This window comes from Ictidomys tridecemlineatus, chromosome 6 (genome assembly GCF_052094955.1).
Source record: "Ictidomys tridecemlineatus isolate mIctTri1 chromosome 6, mIctTri1.hap1, whole genome shotgun sequence".
Taxonomy (NCBI): domain Eukaryota; kingdom Metazoa; phylum Chordata; class Mammalia; order Rodentia; family Sciuridae; genus Ictidomys; species Ictidomys tridecemlineatus.
The window spans coordinates 22,753,083-22,779,536 of NC_135482.1; the positions used below are offsets into that span (position 1 = coordinate 22,753,083).

Genomic DNA, 26,454 nt, shown 5'->3' on the forward strand with positions numbered 1-26,454 from the left:
TAGGGATACATATAGTGTTGTAAAAAATAAAATGAGCAGCAAGTAAATTGTCTGCAAATCATGAGTCTTCAGAGGAGGAAGTCCTTGAGATGGCCCTAGAAAGATGGGTAGGAATTTGTCAAGTTGAAATGAGCCTGTGAACAAAGAGCATTCTAAGCAGAGGAAATTTCATGTACTAAACCCAGAGATAGGAACGTATATGTTATGTGAGGGAAATTTTAATGAATATGAAGAATCAATATGTAATAATTTATTTTAAAAATAGAACTTGAAAGGATAGGATGATCCAGATTATAAAAAGCATTAGATGTCAGGTTGAGGAGTCTGAGCTTCATCCCATGTAATCAAAAGTGTTTATTTAAACAAGGGCTGACATGATCACATTTTTGTTTCAAATAATAGCTTCAGGAAAAGTAGAAACAGTGAACTAGATGGAGAGACAGACAAGATGGAGATGAATTAGGAATTTGTTCAAAATTAGGGATGATGTAGCAGTCATATGGAAATAGAAAGTAGAACACTGACCCTAGGGATCATGTAGAGAGAAAATAGACAGGATCTGATACTCAGTTAACTTTGTGTCTGAGGGATAACAATTGATGATGACTTCTGAGTTTCTCATAGCTGTTTCATCTCCTTTCCATATATTATATCATGGATTTTTTTTATTCACATAAGCTTATGTTTTGATATTCTAAAGAATAAAATTACTTTATTCTTTTATACACTATGAGCACATTGATAAAGTATAACCAACTTGATTTTGGTATATGTCAGTGATTATCGTAATTTTGCACACCACTCCTTAAAACATTTTTTTTTTTTAGAGAGAGTGAGAGAGGAGAGAGAGAGATAGAGAGAATTTTTAATATTTATTTTTTAGTTCTCGGCGGACACAACATCTTTGTTGGTATGTGGTGCTGAGGATCGAACCCGGGCCGCATGCATGCCAGGCGAGCGCGCTACCACTTGAGCCACATCCCCAGCCTCTCCTTAAAACATTTTAAAAGATACTTTTGCCACTTTATTTTCTGGTCAGATATCTTCTTTGGCTATCAATTTTTATAAAAGATTTGTACTTGGGATAAGTTTTGAGGTTATGTTTGTTCTGATTTGGAGTGAAAGTGTGATTTAATACCATGCAATTCCTTTTTTGCCAGTGTGTGACAGGGAGGGGGGAGGGATCAAACCCAGGGTCTCCAGCATACTAGGCTCTACCAATGAGCTACATTCCCAACCCTTACCATGCAGTTCTTGAAACTGTCATTTAAAAAGAGTTGTCTTTTGTAGTTTACATGAAATTAAATAGTGCCCTCTAATGAATATTAAGTGATTGGAGTTTTTGTTATTGCCACCTATTCCTACCCACTTACCATGTTTTTGATTTTGAATTTTGGCTTATAAATTTCAGATTAATCATGCCACAGCTGTATTTTGTTTCTATCCATGCATCCCTTTCATTACAATCTACCTTACTAAGCAAATTGTTTTTGATATATATTTGAAAATTATTCTTCAAAATGGAAAATCTTTACCTTGTGTTGATACTGGAAGGGGCAGACGAGAGGCATATGAAAGTTAGGGGTAATGGAAAGCAGGTGGGTAAAAGAAAATTATTTTTCATAACAGTTAGAATTCAAGTTTACATAGATGCTGTATTCATTATGTATCCAAAAACTAGATTTTTTTTTCCCTCAGTGAGGTCTGTTATTTATAGAATTCTGAATCTCGGGGGGTTTATGTATGAAGAAGAAGGGTGAGGTTAGGAATGGATGAAAAGCAGTTGGAGAAAAAAATATTCTTCACATGTGTTAGGAGTTTACATTTCCATGGATAATATACCCTTTTTCTTAGGTAGAAATTAAGAAAATTAGTTATAGAATTCTTTTTTGCTGGAAAGAGTAATAGAGAAGGGTAAATTAGATCTACTATAAATTCATGATCATTTACTTTAAGTGGACCCTCAGCTTTGCCTTTCACGTTGTCTTTCTTTGATTAAGTCTTTTCACTCTAAGCAAGGAGCTGATCTAGTTTTAGATTCACAGAGAAATTACAAAGATAATACAGTGATTTATACCACATACCCAGTTACTCCTATTATTAACAATGTTCCTTTAATTCATTTTTTACAACTAAGGAACCAATATTGCTACATTACTATTACATTACTATTTACTAAACTCCACATTTTATTCAAATTTCACTAGTTTTTTACTACCATCCTTTTTCTGTCCAAAGATTACATCCAGGATACCATGTTAATTTAGTAATCATATCTCATATTAAAGATAACTGGTTACTGAATTGGGAAATGCTATTTAATAGTTATTTATGGTTGGTAAGAAATGAAGTATTAACACAGTTAAATAAATATTAGACTAATGGGACTCTTATATGCTGATAGTCAGAATTCATCAGAGTTTTGTTGCATTTACAATAATGGTGTACCCAGTAGAAGTTTTATGAGACTTATAAGTATAACATCAGTAGAATGAAAGTCTATATATGAAAATTTGTGTCATTATATTAAAATTATAGATTAGGTACATTTTAAATGTTTATCTTCCCACTGTGTGGATTCCTCATTCCTAGCTCAGCAGTATAGATTACATGTATTCATTTCTTATTTCTAAGAGCAAATGAGAAAATAAGGCATCAAGTCCTGATATCTCACAAAATAATAAATGCATCATATGGTGTGAAAGTGAGGTTCACTTCCACACACAGTTTACCTTTGACAGTTAAGTAGAGAATTGGCAAGTATCATGATGCTGATAAATTTTGTAAGAAAAAAATGACCAAATAGAATTGAGGTTTTCAGTCTCTTATCTGGCCCCACATATCAAAGAGTAAAACCCATTGCTGTCAGATACAACAATTTAATAATTCTCATAATAAGTGGGTGTTTGGAAAAAACCTCCTGCTGTTCCCAGTGTTTTTCAATACATACTCTATTTTAACATGGCATCTGTAGAACCTCAGCATATACTTCACTTGTTCTAAAGCTAAATTAGAACTGCATCTCTAGCATATTAATACATCTGTGTTACTGTGGTGCATGAATTATGTTGTTAGAAACAAACACGACTAGAAATCTCTCATTACACTTGATACTGCTTACAAATTACACTGAATTATAGGAAGACCTATTATAAGTTGTAATTTATTTTATTTATGTATATTGTTAGTGTTTGTGTGCTTTTGCTATAAGAGCCATCTCATTAGGAATTCACTTTGGACTGCCAAAAAGTGAAGTATTTTCTTAGAACAATGAAGTATCAGAAAAATGATCTTCTTCTGTCTGGAAAGCAGAATTAAGGGTGTTTTCAATATTATATTAAAATATAAAGCTTATTTTACCATTTTTTAGCTATTATTTCGGTTTAAAGGTGCAACTCAAGTGAACTCATGAAAGTGGGAATCATCTGTCTTCTTAACTGTATGCTCAGCACCTAACATTGTGCTTGGTAAATGAATAAATGAGCTTTGTCCTCTGTCCTCTGAATAATTTCTGTAGGAGAGCATGTCAACAAGCTAGTCATTATATCTATTGTTAATCTTGTCATGTTCAGCAGATAAAAATGCAAGCAAATTTTTCTAAAAATTCCATTTAAAAATTCAGTAATTATAATAATTACTGTTTAGATATTATTAAAATGAGGGGAGGATATTAGGATATATTTTACTTTTTGCATTAGGATCTGATAGTTCACTAATGTAACTGCCTTTTGTTTGAATTCTCTGCCTGCCTGCCTGCCTGCCTGCATGGATGGAATTCAGTAGTGCTGTTTGTATTATAGACTCATTATTCAAATTTAACTTCATAATTATTGTATGGTATTTATGTTCTTTTTTTAGATATATACTTTTGTTTTCAATTGACACACAATTTTACATATTTATGGTATATTGACATTTCAATACACGTATAAATTGTTATGATCAGATGAGAGAAATTGGTATATCTCTCACCTTAAATATTCATTATTTCTCTTGTGTTGGGCACATTCAGAATTCTCTCTACTAGCTGAAATACACAGTTAATTATTGTTAACTAGTTACTTTTGTTTTTATAAAACAGATTTTTTAGCATATTCTAATGTCATTAAATTTTATTCTCTGAGGAGTGCTGTAGTCTTAAATTTTTCATGTATCCTTTACAAGTTATTCCTTACATTATATATATATAAAACTTCTGAGGCATTTTCATCTTTAAAACCATTAATTTATAGTCAGTACACTATGTAATCTTTAAAGCAAACTTCATTGTTTTTGTCATGGTCACACTAGACCAAAGTATATTTCATGTTAAGGGTTTACTAATATTCATTTAATATAAAGGAATGAATAAGAAAATTTCCCTACTACTGAAAAGAAAAAGTTTCTAGTTTACAGTCATATCTTCTCATATACTTCTCATTTTTATAGATAACGATTATATATATACATACATACATATATATATATCTCCCCTCAGGGATATTCATTGTTTTGTTCATAGTCGCATATGTTTGTTTTCAATATAGTGCCCCCCCAAGTAAATGATGACATAAGACTTAAAATTCAAGGGGAAAGTGCAGTAGTTCCATATTTGTGAATTTAAACATCTGAATTCCAAATATAGGTATAAGAAAATAATGACATTCTATCATGGTTTTTGTTAACCTTGGTAATTAGCAGTTTTATATAAAGTGAAAAATTATTGGAATCAGGCTGTCATATACCAGAATGGGCTATTAGCCACATTTTCCATATTGAACTACAAAACTTCATTTGTTTTTGGAAAGTGTTGTATCTTGTAGTTTTACCTCATTATTCTGCATAGTTATTGGCAGTAGAAAGCAAAAACTTAGTAAATACTGAGTTACATAAAAAACAGTACCTGGGTAGGTAGTATATGATGGTTCTAAAGCTTCATTTTTCTAATTTAATGTTTTTCATAAAAAACATAGATAGATAGATAGATAGATAGATAGATAGATAGATAGATAGATAGATAGACAGACAGACAGAAAAAAAGGTTTTAAAAAAGGCAAAAAGAAGCAGTTCTTTAGTCATTGTAACAAAAGGATAAAAATAGTTCTTTTGAGGGACCTCTTCTACTTTTGGCCATTCAACTTTTGAACAGTTTAACCTTTTGTCTGAAGTGATAAGTGATGCCAGGTCTAATCATTAAGTATCATTTTTAATTTATTTGAAAGCTCCAGAAAAATCGCATATTTGATTCTCTAGGGTTTGAGTATAATGTAATATTTAATGATACTAATATAATTTGTATACCTGTGAAAACTGAAGTTATACATTATTTCTTTTCACTAGCTTTTTATTTAAGGACATTAGCATCATCTAAGAAGTGAATTTTTCTTTAGATTGTTATTGTCTTTTCTGCTATTGCAAAGGGATTCTAGAAAACAATTTAAAGAAAATTCTTATTCTTGGCTACCATTAACTTTTTTTTTTAATTCTGGTCTCTTAGTCCCTAATTTTCTACATATATATTGTTTTTTCCAAATCTTTGGTGTTAAGGTTGCTTATTTTGTTTTAAAATATGTATTGGATATATTGGGTTTCCATGACACATTTGGGTATATTCCATCTACCTTGTTTATTGACTCCACGCAAAAAAGCACAAGTGAATTTAAGGTTTAAAAGCAAGGGTTTGAGAACTCACATTTAAAAATTTTGAGGGGATTGAGACTTATGTTGCTGCTTTTGTGTTTGCATTTTTTCTTGATCCATAGTAGAATGTAATTTTCTGTTTCTTTTTCATTGCATTTTGATTGGAGAACCTGAAACAAATAGCATCTGTTGTTTTCCAAGTCTCCATAGGAATTCAAAGATTGGTTGGAAAATTATTATGTGATTTTGTTAAAAGGAAAATCAAATCATATTTTTTAAATAAGATTCTTTGGTATCTTAAAATTTAAGTCTGTGGTATTTTAAAATCTGGGGTCTTGGGCTGGAGTTGTGGCTCAGTGGTGGAACACTTCCCTGGCATATGTGAGGCCCTAGGTTCAATCCTTAGCATAGCATATAAATAAGTAAATACATACATATTGACAAATAAAAATATTTAAAAAGAAAATTAAGGATCTTAAAATAGAACAAAATGTTTACAGACCATTATACAATCCATACATAAGTATAATTATGAATATTGATGCTTTAGATCCTTTCAGCATTTTAACATCAAATATATTTTGAAACTTGATAGATCTCCAACAGTTTGAATGTAACCAACCTTTTCTATCCTTAGACATTTTATATTTGGAGAGTTTTAGAAGTTAAGGGAAGAAATGAACTACAATTTTAAGAATAAATACTTAATTTATAATTGTTTTGCTTTCAGTCAGAAATTGGGTTTGGGAAAATGGAAACATACATCAAATTGGAAAAGCTTGGAGAGGTAAGTTAATTCTTATTTTAAAAATGCAAGACTTCCTTTTTCATCCTCAAAGTCCTTTATTAGTGTATGGTTTCGCCAACCTAGAAAGTTGTGAATATGATTTTATAAAAGATTGTATCTTGCTTTGAAAAGGTAACCAAAAATTAGGAGGAATAAAACCCTAAATACTTGAAAGTATCCTATCAGTTTGAGAGGAAATGAGCACTTTCTTTTTTTAAGTTGTAGTTGGACACAATACCTTTATTTTATTTATTTATTTTTATGTTATGCTGAGGATCGAACCCAGAGCCTTGCACATGCAAGGTGAGCGCTCTACCGCTGAGCTATAACCCCCAAGAAATGAGGATTTTTAATAGGCTTAAAATCTTTTATTGAAACACAAAGTATTGTGCTTTCTTGGTAACAAAATGGGCATCTATTTGTTAGCCTCCTGGAAGTCTCCTGTCCTTACTGTTGTGGTAAATTGCATGAGTTCAGATTTCTGAAAAATAACTTTAGAAATAAAAACATTTCATTGAAGGATAAGGAAGTCTTAAAAATGTTGTTTTCTTGAACTTGTCACTACCTGTAATGCTAATTTAGAAACATTCTATCTTCCATAGTAAGAAAGGACAAGAAAGTAATAAATAAATAAATAGTGAGAAACAATAAAGAAGTAATAAATAATAAATAGCAAAGAAGAAAATAATGGACTTAGTTGATAGGGAAGCTTCTTTTCTTTTTTAAAAGGAGAGTTAATGTGCTAATGTACAAAAATTTTGAAAAGTCTGGAAACATGGGTAAAACTTTTTTTATTTAACAGTATAATTATATTTTCATTTAATGTGCTCAGTGTCCCTCAGTTTTCATATACCATTAGAGGTAAAGCATCTTTGATTTTAAAACTGTTGATCCAGATATTAATTTGAAATAAAGTACAAAAAGTGAATTAAATTTCTATATTTTTATACTTTTGAGACACTTTGTAAAAGGTGTTATAAAATCACGGAAGCTGTGTGTATGTATGGAACTGAAAGTTGTCTTTGCTATAAGAAAAACTAATATTGGACATTGTGGAGTTTTCTTTGCAAGATGGAATTCAACATGCTTAAATTTCAGAAATTCAGTTAATTTTTATTATCAGTTATTTTATAATTTTTTTATTGTTAGAATCTTAGGATACTCTTGACTTGTTCTTCAAAAATATGTTTTATAGGGTACATATGCAACAGTATATAAAGGAAGAAGTAAACTGACAGAGAATTTGGTGGCATTAAAAGAGATCCGTTTGGAACATGAAGAAGGTGCACCCTGTACGGCTATAAGAGAAGGTATTTTTATATAAAACATTTTTAAACCAAAGTTGTATAAGAGTATATTTTTAATGAATAAAAGCAGATATCAAAATAATAGGTGACTGGAAAGTATAATCAGACCATTAAAAAGTTATTTCTAAAACTAACATGTTCAGTAGAAAGAAATTAATTTTATTATTATATAATGAAATACTATGAAGTCATTAAAAGCATTGATATAGATAAATACCTATAGGGAAATTTTACATAATGGTACAAGGGGAACATGGTAACTAAATTAGCTGCATATATTAAATATAAGAAATAAATATACTGTATACATGTCATGATACCATTATATTTAAAAAGTGAATTTTTCAAAATTTGTTTGAGCCAGGCATAGTGGTATATGCCTTTAATCCCAGTGGTTCAAGAGGCTGAAGCAGATTCACAGCCACCCTCAGCAACTTAGCAAGGATCTAAGCAACTTAGTTAGACCCTGTCTTAATAAAAATTATAAAAAAAGAAGGGGTCTGGGTATGTGTCTCAGGTTCAATCCCTGGTATCAAAGTAGTAAATAAAGAGATGAATATGGTTTAAGCAATGTGGAGGAAGAAAGCATATCTTTTATTGTATCCAAATTGACCTCAAAAAGTTAACATTAAAGAGAAGAACAGAAGATGGAGAGTTGTAATATTGGAGACGACTTCAGGTACTGTAGTATCAAACTCAAAACCATAAGAAAAGGAAAAGTTGATATCTTCAGTTTTTCTACCACTAATCCCCTTTGCAATTTACTGTTTTAGACTTAAGAGGATATTAAACTCAGTTGGTTCATACATTAAATTTACTTCAAGTTTTTATAAAGACTGGCTTCCACAGACTAAATAATTGACTTTCTTTTCTGTTTTACAGTTTCACTCTTAAAGGATTTAAAACATGCAAATATAGTAACCTTACATGACATTGTTCACACAGATAAATCTTTGACTCTGGTCTTTGAGTATCTGGTAAGCATTTAAAAAAAAATCAGTATTTAATTTTACTTTAGTAATAGAAAATTAGACTTTTTTTTTTAACAGTCCCAGAGATATTGTTGTTTATTTGTTGATATATAATTAGAATATGTGGTGCATTCTATATGTTTTCTTGAAAAACAATTTTCTTTAAAAAATTAAATACTATTAAGTGAATCAGCCATGCATCCTGAAAATTGTGTTATCATGTAGTAAAATGCTGGGGTTTTTTTCAGGATAAAGACCTAAAACAGTACATGGATGACTGTGGGAACATCATGAGTATGCACAATGTAAAGGTATGTTTATTGTGTAATTTTCAAGTATAAAGAAAGATGAGCTATATTGTGCAGTGAAATATACCAACCTTATAACCAATCTTCAGAATTTTCTGAATGGCATATTCATTCAACTTTTGTTTACTATATTATAGATTCTTAGGATCATACATTTTTTGTAGAACTGGTTCATTTTAAAGTCTTTTAAAAATTATTTTTGATATTTTCTTTCACGTTGCAACTGATTATCCTACATGTAGAATATATCTGCAGGTATATTTTGCTTTCTGAAAACAAAATTCAAATGTTTAAATATAGATGATGGGTATATTCTGCAAAAGGCTACCTTTAAATGGTAAACTCCCCTAATATATTTAAAATGGTATTAAGTTATAAAAATAACAACTCCTTTTCAGGGTTATGTATTATGAGAAAGGGTTATAAGTAAGGCCAGAAACATGTAGGTGTTGTGATTGCTTTGCGAGAAATAACTATCTGTATTGTCAGAAGGAATAGTTAAGATATTGTGCTTTTTTAGTACATCTAAAAATTCAAATAATGCTAGAGAAGTTTGCTGTAATAATCAGATCCAGAAGAAAACCAGAAGTTATTAGATAAATAAAAGTATTTGACATACTTGTGTTCTTAGAGACTTCCTTGTTCTTAGCGGTATACTTTAAATTGGCAAAGATATATTTGTCCAAACTTGTCAACAGTTTATCTGAACCTATTTTGAAAACAGACTGACTCATCTTGTGTGCTTGAGACCTTTCTAATTCTGTAGATAGTAACTTAGTAACTTTAAATGTACTTGTTTTCTTTTTCTTTTCTTTAAATAGTAAATTTGGTGAATATAAAGGAAAGCCAGTTTCTGTTACAAAACGAGAGCTGGGAACATATGGCTAGCACATTGCTAAGAATTTTAGAACAAGGCTTTAAAAGTATTTCCATATACATTCCATGAAGATTGTTTTCATTATAGTTTACATTTTACTTTGCAAGGTGTTGTGAATGCTATTTTTGTATATCTTCTTAGTTTTTAAAATTTTGTTTTTTCTGCTTTTTGGAAAGGAAGTAGTCTATAAGTATCATAATTTGACAGGTTTGAAAAGTTTGTATCTTTTAAGTCAGGTCTAAATATTTGGAAAGTATTTTATTGGTTGTTAAAATTGCATTTAATGTTTTCCAAATGTAACAGGAATATATTGAAAGGTAGCTATGTTCACCACTATAACCCTAATGCAACCCCACAGGAGTATATTAAAATAGTAATTTTAGAGTTTTCAAAACACATACATGAATATGTGGAGTCTGAAGACTTTGCTGCTTAGAATTAATTCAGGTCAGACATGATGGTGTATACCTACAACCCCAGCTACTTGGGAAACTGAAGTAGGAGAATTGCAAATTTGAGGCTAACCTGGGCCATTTAATGAGACCCTGTCTCAGAATTAAAATCCAAAATTAAAGAGTCTGAGGTATAGCTCCACGGTAGAGTGCCCCTGAGTTTAATCCCCCATACACCCCCTTCAACAAAAACAAAAAAACACCAAAGACGTTCATGCCTTTATTCACCCAATGCCTTGGCTTATTCTTGGTATTCAGATGCCATGTTTTTCATACAAGTGAACCAAAGGTACCTCTTGAATCTTCTGTACTTAAGGTTTTTTTTTTTTGCTAATCCCAGAAAATCAAGATGTGTTCCACATCTCTCTTTTCACCAAAATCCACAACAAAACCTGTATATTAGCCTTATAGGAATTGCTTTTTTCAGAGTCATTTAGAGCATTAGAGTGCATTACCCCTTTTTGAATCACAGCCAATTTTGAAGACTGAGTAGGAGGTGCTGAAAGTAAAGTATCCAGGAGGTGGGTGCTAAAAGCTGGTTAAATTATTTTTATAACCAGTAATTTGCCAGAGTACGCAGCCCTATTCTCTTTGATACCTGAGACTTTATTTAAAACCACCAATTTCCATTCCTTTTTTAAAGGTACTGACCCAGATCAGATTATTTGTTTGTTTGTTTGTTTTTTAAAGGAAGGGAATAAGTGCCTGGGGTTGATTGACATACCAGAATTTTATAATCAAACTGTAAGCTTTAGTAATATAAGTTTGAGGATACATTGTCTTAGGCTGCTTTCTCTAATAAATGTGCTATTACTACTAAGACAAAATTTCATTATATTTACAATATTTTCATAGATACTGTTGACAAAAAAGATAGATGCTCAAAATTGAACAATAAACTAAAATTCAGAAAACAACTCAAAATATAAAAGGCATTGTCCTTAAAATGATACAATTTCTTTTTTTCTTTTACTATTCTAGACCAGTTGCTTTTGTGCTTACCATAGCTTATGCTTATACCAAAGTATGTCACAATATCTGTAAAACTAATTTTTACTTATTTGCTTTTGTAGCTGTTTCTATACCAAATTCTACGTGGTTTAGCATATTGCCACAGAAGAAAGGTGTTGCATCGAGACTTGAAACCACAGAACCTCCTCATTAATGAAAAAGGAGAATTAAAGCTAGCAGATTTTGGTATGGAATGATGAAATGTTTATAAATACTTCCAGGTGATTATGTAAGGAGAGTTTGCAATAAATCGCCAAGTCAGTCTTAAAGCAGGAGATGGAGTCATCTTTATTCAAAGGTCGGTAGGACACCAGCTGGCAGGACAAGGGCAGGCTTCTAGTCTACACTCCTCAACCCCTTCCAGGGATTAGAACAAATCTTTTGTAGTTCAAAACCACAAGTAAAGCATATTAGTACATTAATCATAAATGACTTGTTGCTATGATTCAAAACCATAAACAAAAATCATGAGATCTAAAATCATAAGCAGAGGTGGGGGAGTGGATCAAAACAACCCTAATTGGGTACAATTTAAAGAATGGTTACTAACAGCTAGACAAACATTCTCTGACATTTTAAGCGGTTAGGGTATTACACAAGTACAATGCATAAGAATGGCCATTTTGTGTTGCTAAATATGCTAAGCAACTGTTAGTGGGTACAGAGGCAGAGTTTTCCTATGGGAGAAGCATTTCTTACATGACAGGGTAACATGGATCTGTTTGGTTATTGCCCATATAGCCTGGCCCATAACAGTTAGGTTTAAAAGAATCTAACTATTGTAACAATGTGTTATCACTTTCCTGTAACTTTGGAAATTTTCTCTGTAGCCCACTGATCCATATTTGACAGAATTTTGTGGGTGGTTCATGTTGGTTTGTTAGCAACAAATACTTAGAGGTGTCTCAGGTGTGGCCCATTGACCCCAGGTTCCTGAAACCCTTTCAGGGAGTATCCAAAGGTAAAGTATATTATCAAAAGTACACTAAATGTTATTTGCTTTTTTTGCTCTATCTTAATATTTGCACTGTTGATCCAGAAGCAATAAGGATAAAACTGCTATTTCCTTAGTATATGTTCAGGCATTGCCACTTAAGTATGTCATTGTGTTTTTTGCCACTGCATATTCTTAGAGAACAATATCAGTTACACTTAAAATATTTTGCCAAGCAGTAAAATTTATTGATTTGATTAAATTTCTATCCTTGAGTACATGACTGTTTAATATTTTTGTATTTTGTATGTGTGATGAAATAGAAATATTAAAAACACATGTGCTGCACACAGAAATACTATAGTTATCTCAAGGAAAAGTTTTTGTGGGATTTTTTTGGTACAAGCCTAACTAGCCCTTTTTTTCCAAGGAACACCATTTTTACTTCAGAAAATGACTAACAAACGAGTTATTCAGACTTAGCTATTTTTCTTGAAAATGAGTGAAGTAAGCCTGTCACTTCAAGGAAATCCACTGCAAATATTTCTTGCCAATAGTAAAATTCAGGTTTTCAAATAAAAATTAGATTTTGAAAATTTGGTTCTGCTACTTTAAGCTTTAATAGCTTTCCACTGCTTAGAAACTTTTCTGATAAGATCAGTGTTGATATCAACAAATAGGATTTTTTTATTTTGAAGAAATATATAAACATTTTAACCCATAACTCAAGAACTAATGTTTTTCCATTTACTAGCACCTTATGTTATAGAATCATGCATAGTAAAAGATTCATTTAAACAGTGAATTTTAACAAAGGTATGAATAGTTCATTGATATAATTTCAGTTACCATACAACCTTGAAGAAACAATTTAATCTAATGTATGAAAGAACACTATCTACAATGATCAGAAAAGACTATTAAAATGTTCCTCCTCTAAAAACTTCATATCTGTGTAACTTGAAGCTCCAAGTGTATTTACCATGCAATAAAATAAATAGATAACAAAAGTAACAGAGACAAAGTTGACTGTATTATTTCATGGAGTAATCAGAATTTCTTTTCTTTCTCTCTCTCTCTCTCTCTCTCTCTCTCTCTCTCTCTCTCTCTCTCTCTCTCTCTTTTTTTTTTTGGTACTGGAGAGTTAACCTAGGGGCGCTTTGCAACTGAGCTATTATTTTAAGACAGGATCTTGCTAATTTGCTTAAGGGCTTTGCTAACTTGCTGAGGCTGGACTTGAACTTGTAATCAGCCTGTCTCAGCCTCCCAAACCACTGAGAGGCATGCATCACTGTGCCTGGCAGTAATCAGAATTTCTTACTGGCCTGTATGAAGATAAAATTTGCTTTGCTTGCTTTGAAGAAGTTAGAGGCAAAATTTAAAGCACTCAGAATATTCCCAGATAAAAGTAGATTTTTGATGGTCCTTGACATTCCTTTTGCATTTCAAATATTCAAGCATGGTTTCTCTGTCACTACCATACATTTTGGGATTGAGGACAAAGAGCAGAAAATGCAGCTTGACAAAGAAAGGAGGAGGAAGGAGGGGTGAGAACAATTAAAAGGGAAATAACAGCATAAACTATGGTTCAAAAAGAGACTGTATAATCTATGCAAGTATATGCAAATAACTTGTAATTTTTTGTTTAAACATAGATGGCTCACTCATTTCCATTTTAAGGAAGGAAATCGGAATAGAAATTTACCTTTCAAACAAAAAGCAAAATACTGAGTATAGAAATTACCATTTAATAAGTAAATTTGTAATCTGAGTAATAACCTGAAACACTGATAAAATTTAGTGAAATTTTCCAAAACTGAAACTACTATAATAATTTATGAAAAATTAAAAATGTAATTTTGGAAAACTACATGGGTTTTTAAAACTAAGTTCTATCTGAGTATTTTGAGAGTAACAAAAATTTCAAAGCTACTCTACAAATTTCTTTTTTATTTCCTAGTAGAAACAATTTACTAAATGCAGAAAGAACATGTAATTTTGTTTTACTTTCAAATCCCTTAAAATCAGATGAGCTAAAATGATATAAGTAAATAACTACCAATTAAATTATTGAGCATATAATAAATGCAGTCATGGTGGTAAGCACATAAAGGCAAACCCTTTCAGATGTTTTCTTTTCAGTTTATTCTCACTGAAAACCCCATGTATCCCAAATTCATAAAACCAATTTTGTTGAAGCTTCAAGTAGCTATGGAATAGCCATTTTAGTATCTTTTAGTATCTTTGTGAATAGAGTCATGGTGAGCATAGGGACTAAGAAATCCATTATATTCTTAATGGATTTTAGTATATTTAATTTTTTGTTTTCTTTTCCCTATGAAGGACTAGCCAGAGCCAAGTCAGTTCCCACGAAGACCTACTCAAATGAAGTTGTCACACTATGGTATCGGCCACCTGATGTGCTTCTTGGTTCCTCAGAGTACTCAACACAGATTGACATGTGGTAAATATGTATAGATAAAACATTATTGCCATTTACAATTTTGAAATAATGTAGCTGATAACACAGGGCAATGCTAATTGATGGTAATTTTTAAAGAGCCACAGCATAAGCAGTGAATAATTGTTCTGGCCAGGTAGCAAGATTATCTAAATTTAAATACCAATTTTACCACCTACAACTATTACATTATCTAAATTACTGACCTGTGCCATAGTTTCTACATTTAAGGAAATGGGAACAGTTATCAATAACTACTTTAAAGTTCTGCAGATAATGGTAAGACCAAATTAGCTAACACATTAAAAAAAGGGAAAAGAACATTCAGAAGAGTATTGACACATAGTAATTTAAAACAGAATTATTTTTATCATCATTTAACATTCATCAAAATCTACCAATTTTAAGTTGTTCTAAAAGCAATAATCAAAACATTGTAGCCATCTTTCTTACACATCACCTTGATTGTGACACTCCTCTATTCAAATACCTTTGTATTTGAAGGTGAACTTAGATTAATCTAAGTTCACTTCTTAATCCAATATTTAAAGATTTCCATAAAATGTTTGTGAACTACTCTTTTCAACTATTTCAGACTATTTCTCAATATAGATATTCCCTTTTAACTAAATGGCCTACTCACTATACCTCAAAATAACCTGGGTTTTCCCATCTTTGCTTTTTGTGTTCATATCAGTTCACCCATCTTGTGTGCCTACTCTACTGCTCTAACCAGGGCTTGTGCCTCATAACCTTCAAAACACAGCTTTTCATAAATCCTTTCCTGAATACAACCTAGCCTCTTCATGCAATTTCTTCCTCTGAATGATGATTGCGTTTATTTTAAGTATTCTTTGTGTACCAAATCATATACTTGTATTGTTGTCTTGAGCAGTTTTATAAAATCTTGTTTTGTATAACATTTTTCTCTTTTTAAAATTCCAGTAAAATGCATAAATAAAATTTTCCATTTTAACCAATTTTCAGACATTAAGTACATTTACATCATTGTCCAACTATCCCCATGTTCAGAACTTTTTTCATCTTGCAAAATTGAAACACTGTACTCATTAAACAACTTTCTATTCCACTTCTTTCTCCATTCCCTGAAAATTATCATTCTTTTTGTCTCAGAAATTGACAAAGTACCTCATATGAATGGAATTATACAGTATTTGTCTTTTGTGATTGACTTATTTTAAACTTATTTCACTTAGTATAATGTCTTTAAGGTTCATCCATGTTGCAGCATGTGTCACAAACATATTTTTCATACATTGTACATATTTGTCACATTTTGTTTATTGATTCATTTGAGTTGCTTCCATATTTTAACTTTGTAAATAATGCTACTGTGAATGTGGTGGTACAAATATCTGTTCAAGATCTTGCTTTCATTTCTTTTGGGTATACATCTGGGAGTAGAATTGCTGGACCATATAGTAATTCTATTTTTAACTTTTTGAGGAACTACTGTACAGTTTTCCATATCAATCATAGCATTTTACTTTCTTTATAACATTTTAATATTTAACATTAAATTTTACATACTTTTATTATATTTACTAGGTTGTAAGATTTTAGTGGAAGTACTGTGTCACACAGCTGTGTTCACACAGCTCCTAGATAATAGTGACTGTTCATTGAGCCTTCCTCTTTCTCTTCTTTACACACACACTCCACCTTGCATCTACATATTCTATCTCTGCTTCCTGCATTAAAAAGTCTTGTAATATTTGCTTGCCTTTATCCCTATGACCTTATGCCTTAGCTCAGGCCACCATCATCTCCCAGATTACATAACAATCTCTTCATTTGTTTTTCCTCCTTCCTGTCTTGCCCCTTTTAGTGCATGGTCACACTATAGCTGATTCAATGAGAAAATAGTTCAAGCACTTAAAGTTTCAAACACATAGGAAGCATTCATTCACTATTAGTTATTATATTATTCCTTGAGGATCAGGCATAGGAGAGCTAGACATTTTAAGTTTAAAAAATGAATTAGCTTTATGAGCCATATGGATTTTGAGATGAATAGGGTAAACGTTAAATTAGTTGGATCTAAAAAATATCTTTGCGGGAGGTTTTCTAGCAGGCTAATATAAAATCCTCCAGAGAGGCATTCTTTAAGGAAAAAATTCTTGTGCTTCGTAGTATGTAAATGGATTGTTCATTTTTTCCTCCCTATGATATATTTTAAAGGGGTGTCGGATGCATTTTCTTTGAAATGGCTTCTGGAAGACCTCTGTTTCCAGGATCAACTGTGGAAGATGAACTGCACTTAATTTTCCGACTACTAGGTAATAGGAGAAGTCTTTTTCCAATAATTTACACCTGCAATTGACTAGCTAGATTAAACTGTATCTTTAAAAAAGTATTTTTTAAAATATATTACTGAGACTCATCTAAATAGCTGTTATGTTTTAAGAATTACAGTTAGCTTAATTATTATAGAGAAATCTTGCTAACTTCTTTTATGTGCAGAGTTTCATCTTTGCAATAAAGATTCTTTGAAAGAGTAGAAGTATTATTGAAAATTGACCTTCAGTGTATTATTAAGGAATATTTCTAGCTTAGGTGGTGTCGTCTGGATAGAAAAATGGCCAGACATCATAATATTCACAGTATCATTACACAGTCCAAAAATAAGCCCATAAGTGTTTACTATTTCCATCATTTTAATTTCAGTTTAAATAAATTATCTAATAAATGTAAAATGTTCTCTGAGGCACTTTCCTAGTTTTGCATATATATAATTTCTATATATTATTTATAAGTATATAATTTTTTTTTTAAATTTAGGAACTCCATCTCAGGAAACTTGGCCAGGTGTTTCTTCAAGTGATGAATTCAAGAACTACAACTTTCCAAAATATAAACCACAGCCTCTAATTAATCATGCACCCAGGTATTTTTTTTTTTAAGTGAAAAGGGGAGAAACTATATGATTCTTTTTAACTGTTGGAAGTATTTCCCACAATAAAGGTTCCAGACAAATATGTAATACACATAATTCTTAAATATTTTGGGATCTAGTGTAATTAAATTTACCCCTTCTTTTTGTCATACTAATTTTATAATTCAGTGACCAAAAATAAGTAAAATATGAAATAGTATTGAGCTGTAAATAAAATGAATATAAAACATATGTATTAGAATTCTAGAGTTTATCTAGATAGCTTCTTTTCCCAGAAGAAACATTAATTAATGCCTTATTTGGTACCATAAAAATCATGATAAAATTTTTGTTTTGCTTTCTATTTAATTGTTCTCTATTTACTCACAAAACACCTAAATATTAAAGTAAAATCTTGACTCCAATGTAAGATGACCCTCAGGATTTTGATTATCATTACTGGCATAATTTGTACTTGAAGAATATAAACTCTTTGACTCTTAAGCAAAATGAATGTCCTAAATGTTAGCAGTACAGTTGAAGTTTCTTCTCACACCTACCTCCAGATCAGTCCAGAACTCCCATTGAAATTTGTCTATTTTTACTTGTGGAATGTATTATATTTGCAGTAACATAGAATAAACCCCTTGACTTTATTTTCCATTAAAAAAATTTCTAAGTCACCAAAATACCAAATAAGGATGTTGTCTATCTTAATTAAAAAAAAAATTACATTACTTACAATATAACATACTACTTGTACTTCCATTTATTCTCAAACTAGAGAAGTAATAGCAAAACATTTCTGATACCAGAAATATTTTTAAGTATTTCCATGTACTGATATTCTTATTGTGGTCTTTATTAATGAAGTTTTATGAAGTTACTATGGCACATTAAAATATCTAGCTGTTATTTTCAGCTAGACTTTCTTAGGAAGAATAGCAATATATGCTGGGCTTTTTAATGTCTCTCCAAAGTAGTGTAAATCCTATTTTGGTCATATATATGTATACACACACACACACACTCACACACACACGTGTATATGTGTGTATGTGTGTATGTATGGGGGGGACCAGGGGATGTCGAGAGAGAGCGTGCCTGTGGTAATGTTCAGTGTAGAAGGTTGAAGGCCTGTGAAGCAGATTGTCTATGGACTTAGCACCTAGCTTGTTTGTGCCTAGGGTCTTCTGGGTATGTGCCAGAGTAGCAAACTACTGAGGACTAGAAGAGTCTTGAGAATGTCTAGGCTCCAATATCCATAGGAACCATTTAGAACACTCAGGGGAGAATATTTCTCTTAATTGTACTTTTATCAGCGAAAGGCAATGTTAGATAGAACCTGTGATTTCTGATCAAGATATAATCCCATTAAAATAATTCCTAACTCTACTTCTCCTGGTTATATTAATTTCATAACTGTAATAAGCTTTCTTTATTGACTGTTGGCTCGGTGTTCTTTATTAATGAAGTTTTATGAAGTTACTATGGCACCTTTAAATGCCAGCAGCTCAATACCATCCCATACCCAGTGCTGTAAAAATTTATTGAATGACTTGTCTCTGTATTTATTTTGAACCACACTGATATATAGCTTGGGGGTCACTGTTTCTGTGTTTTTACCCATATGATAGGAAAATGATGCTCTTGTATACTTGCCTTCACTGTAATACTATGAGAATTGATGTAATCCTTTGTTTTTACACAGAATAAATAAATAATAAGATAAATAATAAATAACTCAACAGCTTTAATAATTTTTTCTTGAACATTGAAAATTTGAATTGAAGTTATTTATGTTTTCTTCCATGACAAGATAAGCCTCTTCAGACTAAAACAGATTTGAGTGTATTTGAACTCAACAAGAGTATCTGTTTTAGGGCAGTTAAACTTAGCAAACAAAAACACTTGGGAAATAGTTTTATTTGAAAGGTGTCTATCAGTTAAGATAAAATTTACCAAGTTTTTTATTGTTCTATCTAGGTTAGACTCTGAAGGAATTGAGTTGATAACAAAATTTCTACAGGTAAGTCACATCTTATTTTGTAATTGTTAAATGAGTAGTTCAGCCGCAGTTTCCTTATATGAGAATGATATTATAATGATTGTTTGTGGTAGTGTCTAGTATGTTTCAGGAATGGACGTAAGTTAAACATACACACACATAAACGTGTATGTGTGTGTGTATATATCTATATCCATAGATAGATATACATATAGATATAGATATAATATTTATTACATGTTTTCTCTTAATGAAGGGTCTGGGCCTCCTTATGACCAAGAACAGTCTGAGGTAGTCAGCTGCTGGCATTGATCAATTCTGTCAAGGCAGTGTTCTCTGCAATTTATGATCTCTTTTGTTCTCTTTTTCCTTATACTTACTACCTTTCAGGATGCTGCAGCTCCAGATACCACTCATATTTCCTCCAAAGCAGGAAGAAGAGGGAGGATAAGGGTGTTACCAGCCATATTAACCGTCTTATATCTTGAAAGCAAAGGCTTTCAGGTAGAAACCCCTGAAAGGCTTCTTCCCAAGTCTCATTGGCCAAAACAATAATTATAAAAGAGAGGCTGGGAATTGGGAATCAAGATTGTCATAATTAGCCTAAACTTAGAAACAATCATGATTCAAGATCCATCTGTCATTTATCAAGGAAAAAGGGGCAATAGATATTGGATAGGTAATTGAGACTGTCTGCCATAAAGACATTGAGTGTATTTTCCCTGGTCCTTTATTATTCATGAAGAAAAGTAAAAGCAAATAGTTGAACATTTTAATTTTTCATCACTTCAGAAAATACAGGAATCTAAAGTTTTACTTAAGATCCAGACTTATCTTGAAAATGTAGAACTGAGATGTAATTATTACTATATAATCTCAACAGCAATTCAAATTTGAGTGTATCTGGAGTACTCAAAATCAGTTCTTGGAAAATAGTCATCATATTAACACAGTCAAGATTTTTAAAAATCTCTAAATACTAATTTTTCCTTTTCCAACTTTTTATAGTAATTAAGAGTAAAAGTTAATGAAGCAGTTCTTTGCTTTTTCACAGTATGAATCTAAGAAAAGGGTTTCAGCAGAAGAGGCCATGAAGCATGTATACTTTCGAAGTCTGGGCCCAAGAATACATGCTTTACCAGAAAGTAAGAAAATCCTTTTATATTCATTTGTCCAGTGTTGGGAAATGAGATGGATTAGAGGTTGCTAATTTTTAGAGATGGTTGCTGATTTTGAAATCTAAACATAGGTCATTTTCAAATTAGATCAAAATTTCTTAAAGGAAGGAACCACTATACAGTTTTCCAAATCAATCATATTATTTTCTTTTCTGGATAACACTTTAATATATATTGTCACTATTCTGTAAGAAACTAAGAAACCAATAATACTTATGTATGGGTCATCAATCTTATTGGATTTAATTTGAAATATACCATCTATGATGGCATCCATAGGCCTAATGTAGCTTCAATTCAGTTATTAAGAGTGAATGACACATAAAATAGTTTACTTATGAAAATACCTGCTTTAAGATATAAAGATGATTTTCCTTTCTAGGGATCACTCTGACTTTATTTCACTATGACAAGGATCAGTGTATTATCGGTCATTAAAATAACACATTTCCAATGCCTAAAGTAACTCCTCAGTTTTGCTTGTGGATATTCTTTTTAAAAAATAGCCCATATTTTACTTTAAAATGGAGTAAGGTAAGTGAGGAATTAGGAGAATATTTGGGAACTGAGCTATGAAAAGCTTTCATTAATTCCCCATTCTCATTTACTAGACAATAGTGATTCACTAAGATTTACATAGCAATCAATAAGCTTAATTGAATAAGAAATCCTTAAGACTTTTTACTTAGCACTTATAAGATTTTTAAACATAAAGACTACTTTCTGACAGAGATTGGAAATGAGATATGAATTACAGGTGACTTTTTAAAAAAAGTTTACATTTCATTATTAATACCAGATTTCATTTAGAGGTAAGTAGTACAAACCTACCTGTTCCATGTTCTTAACTAAAAATCTGAAGGTAGTTTGAGGACCTGATACTTTTATGCCATCATGAGATAGTGTTAAAGGACAATATTACTGGATATTTATATACTAAGAGCCTGGAAATGCATTTTAATGAGGTCTCCCAACCCAGTAAATTTTGGAATAGATAACATAGGTTTTTGTCAGAGAAATACCTGCTTACACGGTACTTTAAATCATTGTTGTGCGAAGAAGGATTCTGAAAAGGGATTACTTCCTTTGGTTTCCTCCTGAAAATAGATTTTAAAAAAGGCAAATCTTTGAGCAGGGTTATAGTAAGTGCAGTATAAATGTTTATTGGATTTGATTTGAAATATAAATATTTCAAATGTAGTGGAATCACTATATAGTTTTCAAACACTTTTCTATGGCTGGATTGTATATGTTTCTAATAATGTTGACCTTCATCTAATGACTTTTGTCTGTATATTTTAGGCGTGTCAATATTCAGTTTGAAAGAGATTCAGTTGCAAAAGGACCCCGGTTTTCGAAATTCTTCTTACCCAGAGACAGGTGTGTTTGTCATAAACCATTTCACATGTCGATCATGAATTTTTGTGTGGAACCAAGTTTTTGGTTTATAAATTGATCAGTAAAATTATTGATGTAAAAACCAATGTACAGTGCATTCCACAACTGTGTATGTTTAGCATTGCACGTACTCACTTTTCTGTATGATGTGGGCAGCTCAGTAAATCTTCAGAGAGAAATCTGACTCAGTCAAGTCAGGGATCCTGAAAGCTGCAGATGGCACAAGACCTTTTACAAGTGACCTGGCTTGATCACTGCACACGCCATCCCTGTACCTGAGGCAGAAGACACATCTAGTGCTCTCCTAGTCATCAGGTTCATCACTTCGAAGCATAGAAGCTGTAGACTGACCCCCGTCAACAAAAGGGTCATTTAAGACAGTGCTGATCACTCTTACCATGGAATATTAGCTTTTGCTGGTGGGAATATTAACTTCTTAGAGTCACCAAATACTGTATGTGAGATAAAACTGAACCTTGAACTGCCTCATAAAATGACTTTATATTTTAGGACATGGGAAGAACAGAAGACAGAGCATGCTCTTTTAAGTCTGATAACATGGTTTCAAGCCCAGCCCCCAGCCTTTCTTACCAATCAAGGACTCAGATCTGAAGGCAATTTTTTTCTTTTGGTGGACTTGGAATCTCCGTATGTCTACACTGTCCTCTTCACAGTGGAGTCTTTTTATTTCAGACCTACAGATTGTTTTTTATATTTGTTGTCACAGTGTGACAATTTTTTTGTACAGTCGGTTTTAAGGTCTTCTCTGCCATTAGAGCCAGTAGGTTACAGCTATTGATGTAACTGTAGCTGCAATTTTTGTGCAGGACTGAGAAACACAGTGCATTATTTATTGCGGAATCATTGCTGCTAAATAACTACTGTCTGTTTATTTAACACAACAGTTGAATGCCTGAAGAAGTTGCAGTGGCTTTATTATATGTGAATGCATCTGTTTCTCCTCACAAGTTGTTTTACTGCTGCATTTTTTGTTTTTAAAATTAAACTGCAGTGTTTCCTGGAATGTAAATTTAGCTTTGCTTAACAGTAAAATAAGTGAGCCATGTTGAACATTCTTAAGTTTGTGCTACATAATTTCTTACAGAACATTGGCAAATAGAGTAGCTAAGAGATTGATAAGCACATTATGTTTAGGAGAGCATGTGACAGAAGTTGATTCAATCAAGTGAATACCTGATATTTTGGGGGTTTTACATTAAATACCAATAAATTAAAGCACCAAAATTATTTATTTTATCTATTTCTCATTTTAGAAATGTCTACTACATATTACTGGATATTTATATACTAATATACTTAACTGTTTTACATTGTGCTTTAATTTTAGTTAAAACTTAACCACATAAGTCTATTCTGAGATGAAAGGTATTGTTCATTTTCTTAAATACATTTATTAGAAACAAGGATGGATACTTCACTGGGGAACAATTTTTTTCATTTGGGGGCTGTGTGTTTCAATAACATTCACTTGGAATCAGCTAAATATTGTAATATGTCTTTGAAATGAGCCATGAGAAATAACAATTGAGAGAAATGAGAACTTGGAGGATTGTGACAAAAAGCATTGAAAGGAATTATCTGTTTATCAGAGATATTAAATATTACAGTTTTAATTATGCATCTCCTTGAACATCATAAACACATTTTGGTGTTGGTAACAGTGTTTTTAAACCTCTGTGTTCACTTTTAAGGACTATTGTTTATTGCATCTTACAAACTAAATCTTAATTGGTATATTTTGAAATGGTCATGTAAATTTTGCCTTATATATCATGAAAATAGTCATAACTTAATTTTTTCCTGACATTCACTGTAAAACATTCAGGGGTCCTACCATTTCTGTTCAGGAAATCTTGTAGTTTATTGTTGTTATTTAACAGTATTAAGTGAGTTTTGTATATTTCATTTTAACTTTATTTGTGAATAGTGATTGTGGCATGTTTGGGGTTGTTATTTTAATATTTTATGATACTGAAATTTTCATTTAAAAAATTTTTCTGGAAGAAACAGATTTCATGTGTAATGGTAAATATTGGACCACTACTGCTTTTCACATTTGTAAAATGGTTTTATGTTAAACCCTGTAGCCTAACAAACTGCTGTTATTTCTAACTGACAGACATGTATTAATATTGTACTTTGCAGGTTATAAATATTATGTGGAAATTCCTCCATTTTGTTTTGAAATTTGTAATAACAAAATCTCCATGTTGTATAAAATGTGATTTTGTTGAGTCACAGTTTTTTTCTTTGGGAAGAAATTTGTGCAAAGTCAGATCATTTTCTTCAATGGTTCCTTTGTAAGATCATGAAGTCTCGTTGCCAAAAGAGATAGCTGCTTTATATTAGTGCTGGCATAATCTCTACTGTAATTTTATATAACAGCACTCTGAAATTTTCCATTTCATAGGATATATATTTGGTTTGTTGCAGTTTTGGCCTATGGTTATCTGTGTTTGAATCTTACATACTAAAGGTGAAGAAATACATCCAGTTATTACATAAAATTCTTGGTCATTGGAAGTTGTAGGGATGTTTCTTCACTTTGCTGAGGAATTTGGCAATCAAACAAGTGTTTGTGGGGTTGTTGTTATTATTTATTGGTACTTGAACATCATTCAGGTCCTGAAAACTGCTGTGAAGAGAATTCAAACTCAGAAATATTGAACCTTTAATACTTGTGAATCCTCTTAAACTGACAAGGTTCTAAAAGGTAAGAGAAAAGGTCTCCTCTGTATCCTTTCCAAGTTGTGTTGGTAACACACACTGAATCTATCACTCTAGGTGAATAGAGTGGCTATACTCTGATGTTTTATCAACTTAGGTTTGAAACACTATTTATTATCATGCTATAGTTATCTATCTTTTTGAATTAGAACAATTCATATAGGTATTTTTCTTTACATTTTTATGATGTTTAAGTGGCAATATTTTAATAGCTAGCAAGTGTACAATTCAATGGCATTAATTACATTCACAAAGTTGTACAACATTTATCGTTATTTCCATAATTTTTCATCATCCCAAGAAAAATTGAAGTCATTTTTAACCCCCGGCCCTCCGTCCCCAGCCCTAATAACTTTAGTCTACTTTCTTTTTCTATGACTTTGCTTATTTTAGATAGTTTAAGAGGAATCATACCATAATTGTCTTTTGATGTCTGGCTTATTTCTTTTGGCATGTTTTTATGGTTCATCCACGTTAAGCATAAATCCAAACTTCATTTCTTTTTGTGATTGAATAATACTCTATTATGAGTATATTCATTTTCTTTATCCATTCATCTATTGATGGACATTGCCTTTTAGCTATTGTGGATAATGCTGATATGAACATTGGTGTACAAACATCTGTTCAAGTTCCTGTTTTAAATTCTTTGGGGTATAATACATATACCCAGAAGTGGAATAAAATTCTATATTTAATTTTTTGTGGAGTTGCCAGACTGTTTTCTGTAGAATCTGTACTATTTTATATTCCCAGTAATAATATATAAGGATTTCATTTTCTCTTCATCCTCACTAATACTTGTCATTGTCCCTTTTTATTATTATATTCATTCTGATAGGTGTGAGGTAGTATCCCATTGTAACTTACATTTACCTAATGATTAATGATGTTGAGCATCTTTTCATGTGTTTTTGGCCATTTGTATATATGTTTTAAAGAAGTATGTTTAAATACTTAAGCTATTTTAAAAGTAGGGTTATCTTTGTTGTTGAGTTGTTAGAATTCTTTATGGATTCGGGACATCATAACATTACAAGTTATGTTACTTGTAATTATTTCCTCTTATTCTGGGGGTTTCTTTCACTTTCTTGAAGGTACCCTAGTGATGCACAAAAGTTAATTTTAAAGAAGTCTAATTTTTTAAAATTTTTGCCTATGATTTTGGTGCCATATTTAAGAACTTATTACCAGTTTCCCCAGATCATAAATATTTAACCCTATATTTTCTTTTAAGGTGTTTATATTTTTAGCTCTTATATTTAGGGTCTTAATCCATTTTGTATGTGTATAAAGTTAGGGTGCACCTTTTTTTGCGGGGGGGTAACTAGGAATTGAACCCAGGGCACTTTACCGCTGAGCCTCATCCCCAGCCCCTTTTTTATATCTTAAAGACAGGGTCTCTCTGAGTTGCTTAGGACCTTACTAAGCTTCTGAGGCTGGCTTTGAACTCACCATCCTCCTGTCTCAGCCTCCCAAGTCATTGGGATTTTTTTTCC

The 26,454-nt window shown here is 31.6% G+C and overlaps 1 protein-coding gene across 5 annotated transcripts in view; it reads left to right on the forward strand.

Annotated features, from left to right (window-relative positions):
• The window catches only part of Cdk17 (cyclin dependent kinase 17), a 100,585-nt gene extending 76,123 nt beyond the window's left edge, over nucleotides 1–24,462 (forward strand). For 3 of the 5 annotated variants that reach the window (XM_078052962.1, XM_078052961.1, XM_021725808.3), the window contains 11 exons: nucleotides 6,350–6,406; nucleotides 7,602–7,716; nucleotides 8,596–8,690; nucleotides 8,933–8,995; nucleotides 11,395–11,518; nucleotides 14,610–14,730; nucleotides 16,930–17,027; nucleotides 17,530–17,635; nucleotides 19,610–19,652; nucleotides 20,686–20,776; nucleotides 22,112–24,462. In XM_078052962.1, the coding sequence (XP_077909088.1) occupies nucleotides 6,350–6,406; nucleotides 7,602–7,716; nucleotides 8,596–8,690; nucleotides 8,933–8,995; nucleotides 11,395–11,518; nucleotides 14,610–14,730; nucleotides 16,930–17,027; nucleotides 17,530–17,635; nucleotides 19,610–19,652; nucleotides 20,686–20,776; nucleotides 22,112–22,227 (1,029 nt within the window). In that variant the 3' untranslated portion in view covers nucleotides 22,228–24,462. The remainder of the gene's footprint in view (nucleotides 1–6,349; nucleotides 6,407–7,601; nucleotides 7,717–8,595; nucleotides 8,691–8,932; nucleotides 8,996–11,394; nucleotides 11,519–14,609; nucleotides 14,731–16,929; nucleotides 17,028–17,529; nucleotides 17,636–19,609; nucleotides 19,653–20,685; nucleotides 20,777–22,111) is intronic. The other 2 variants (XM_078052965.1, XM_078052964.1) reach the window with 2 other exon arrangements.
• The last annotated feature ends 1,992 nt before the right edge of the window (nucleotides 24,463–26,454 follow it).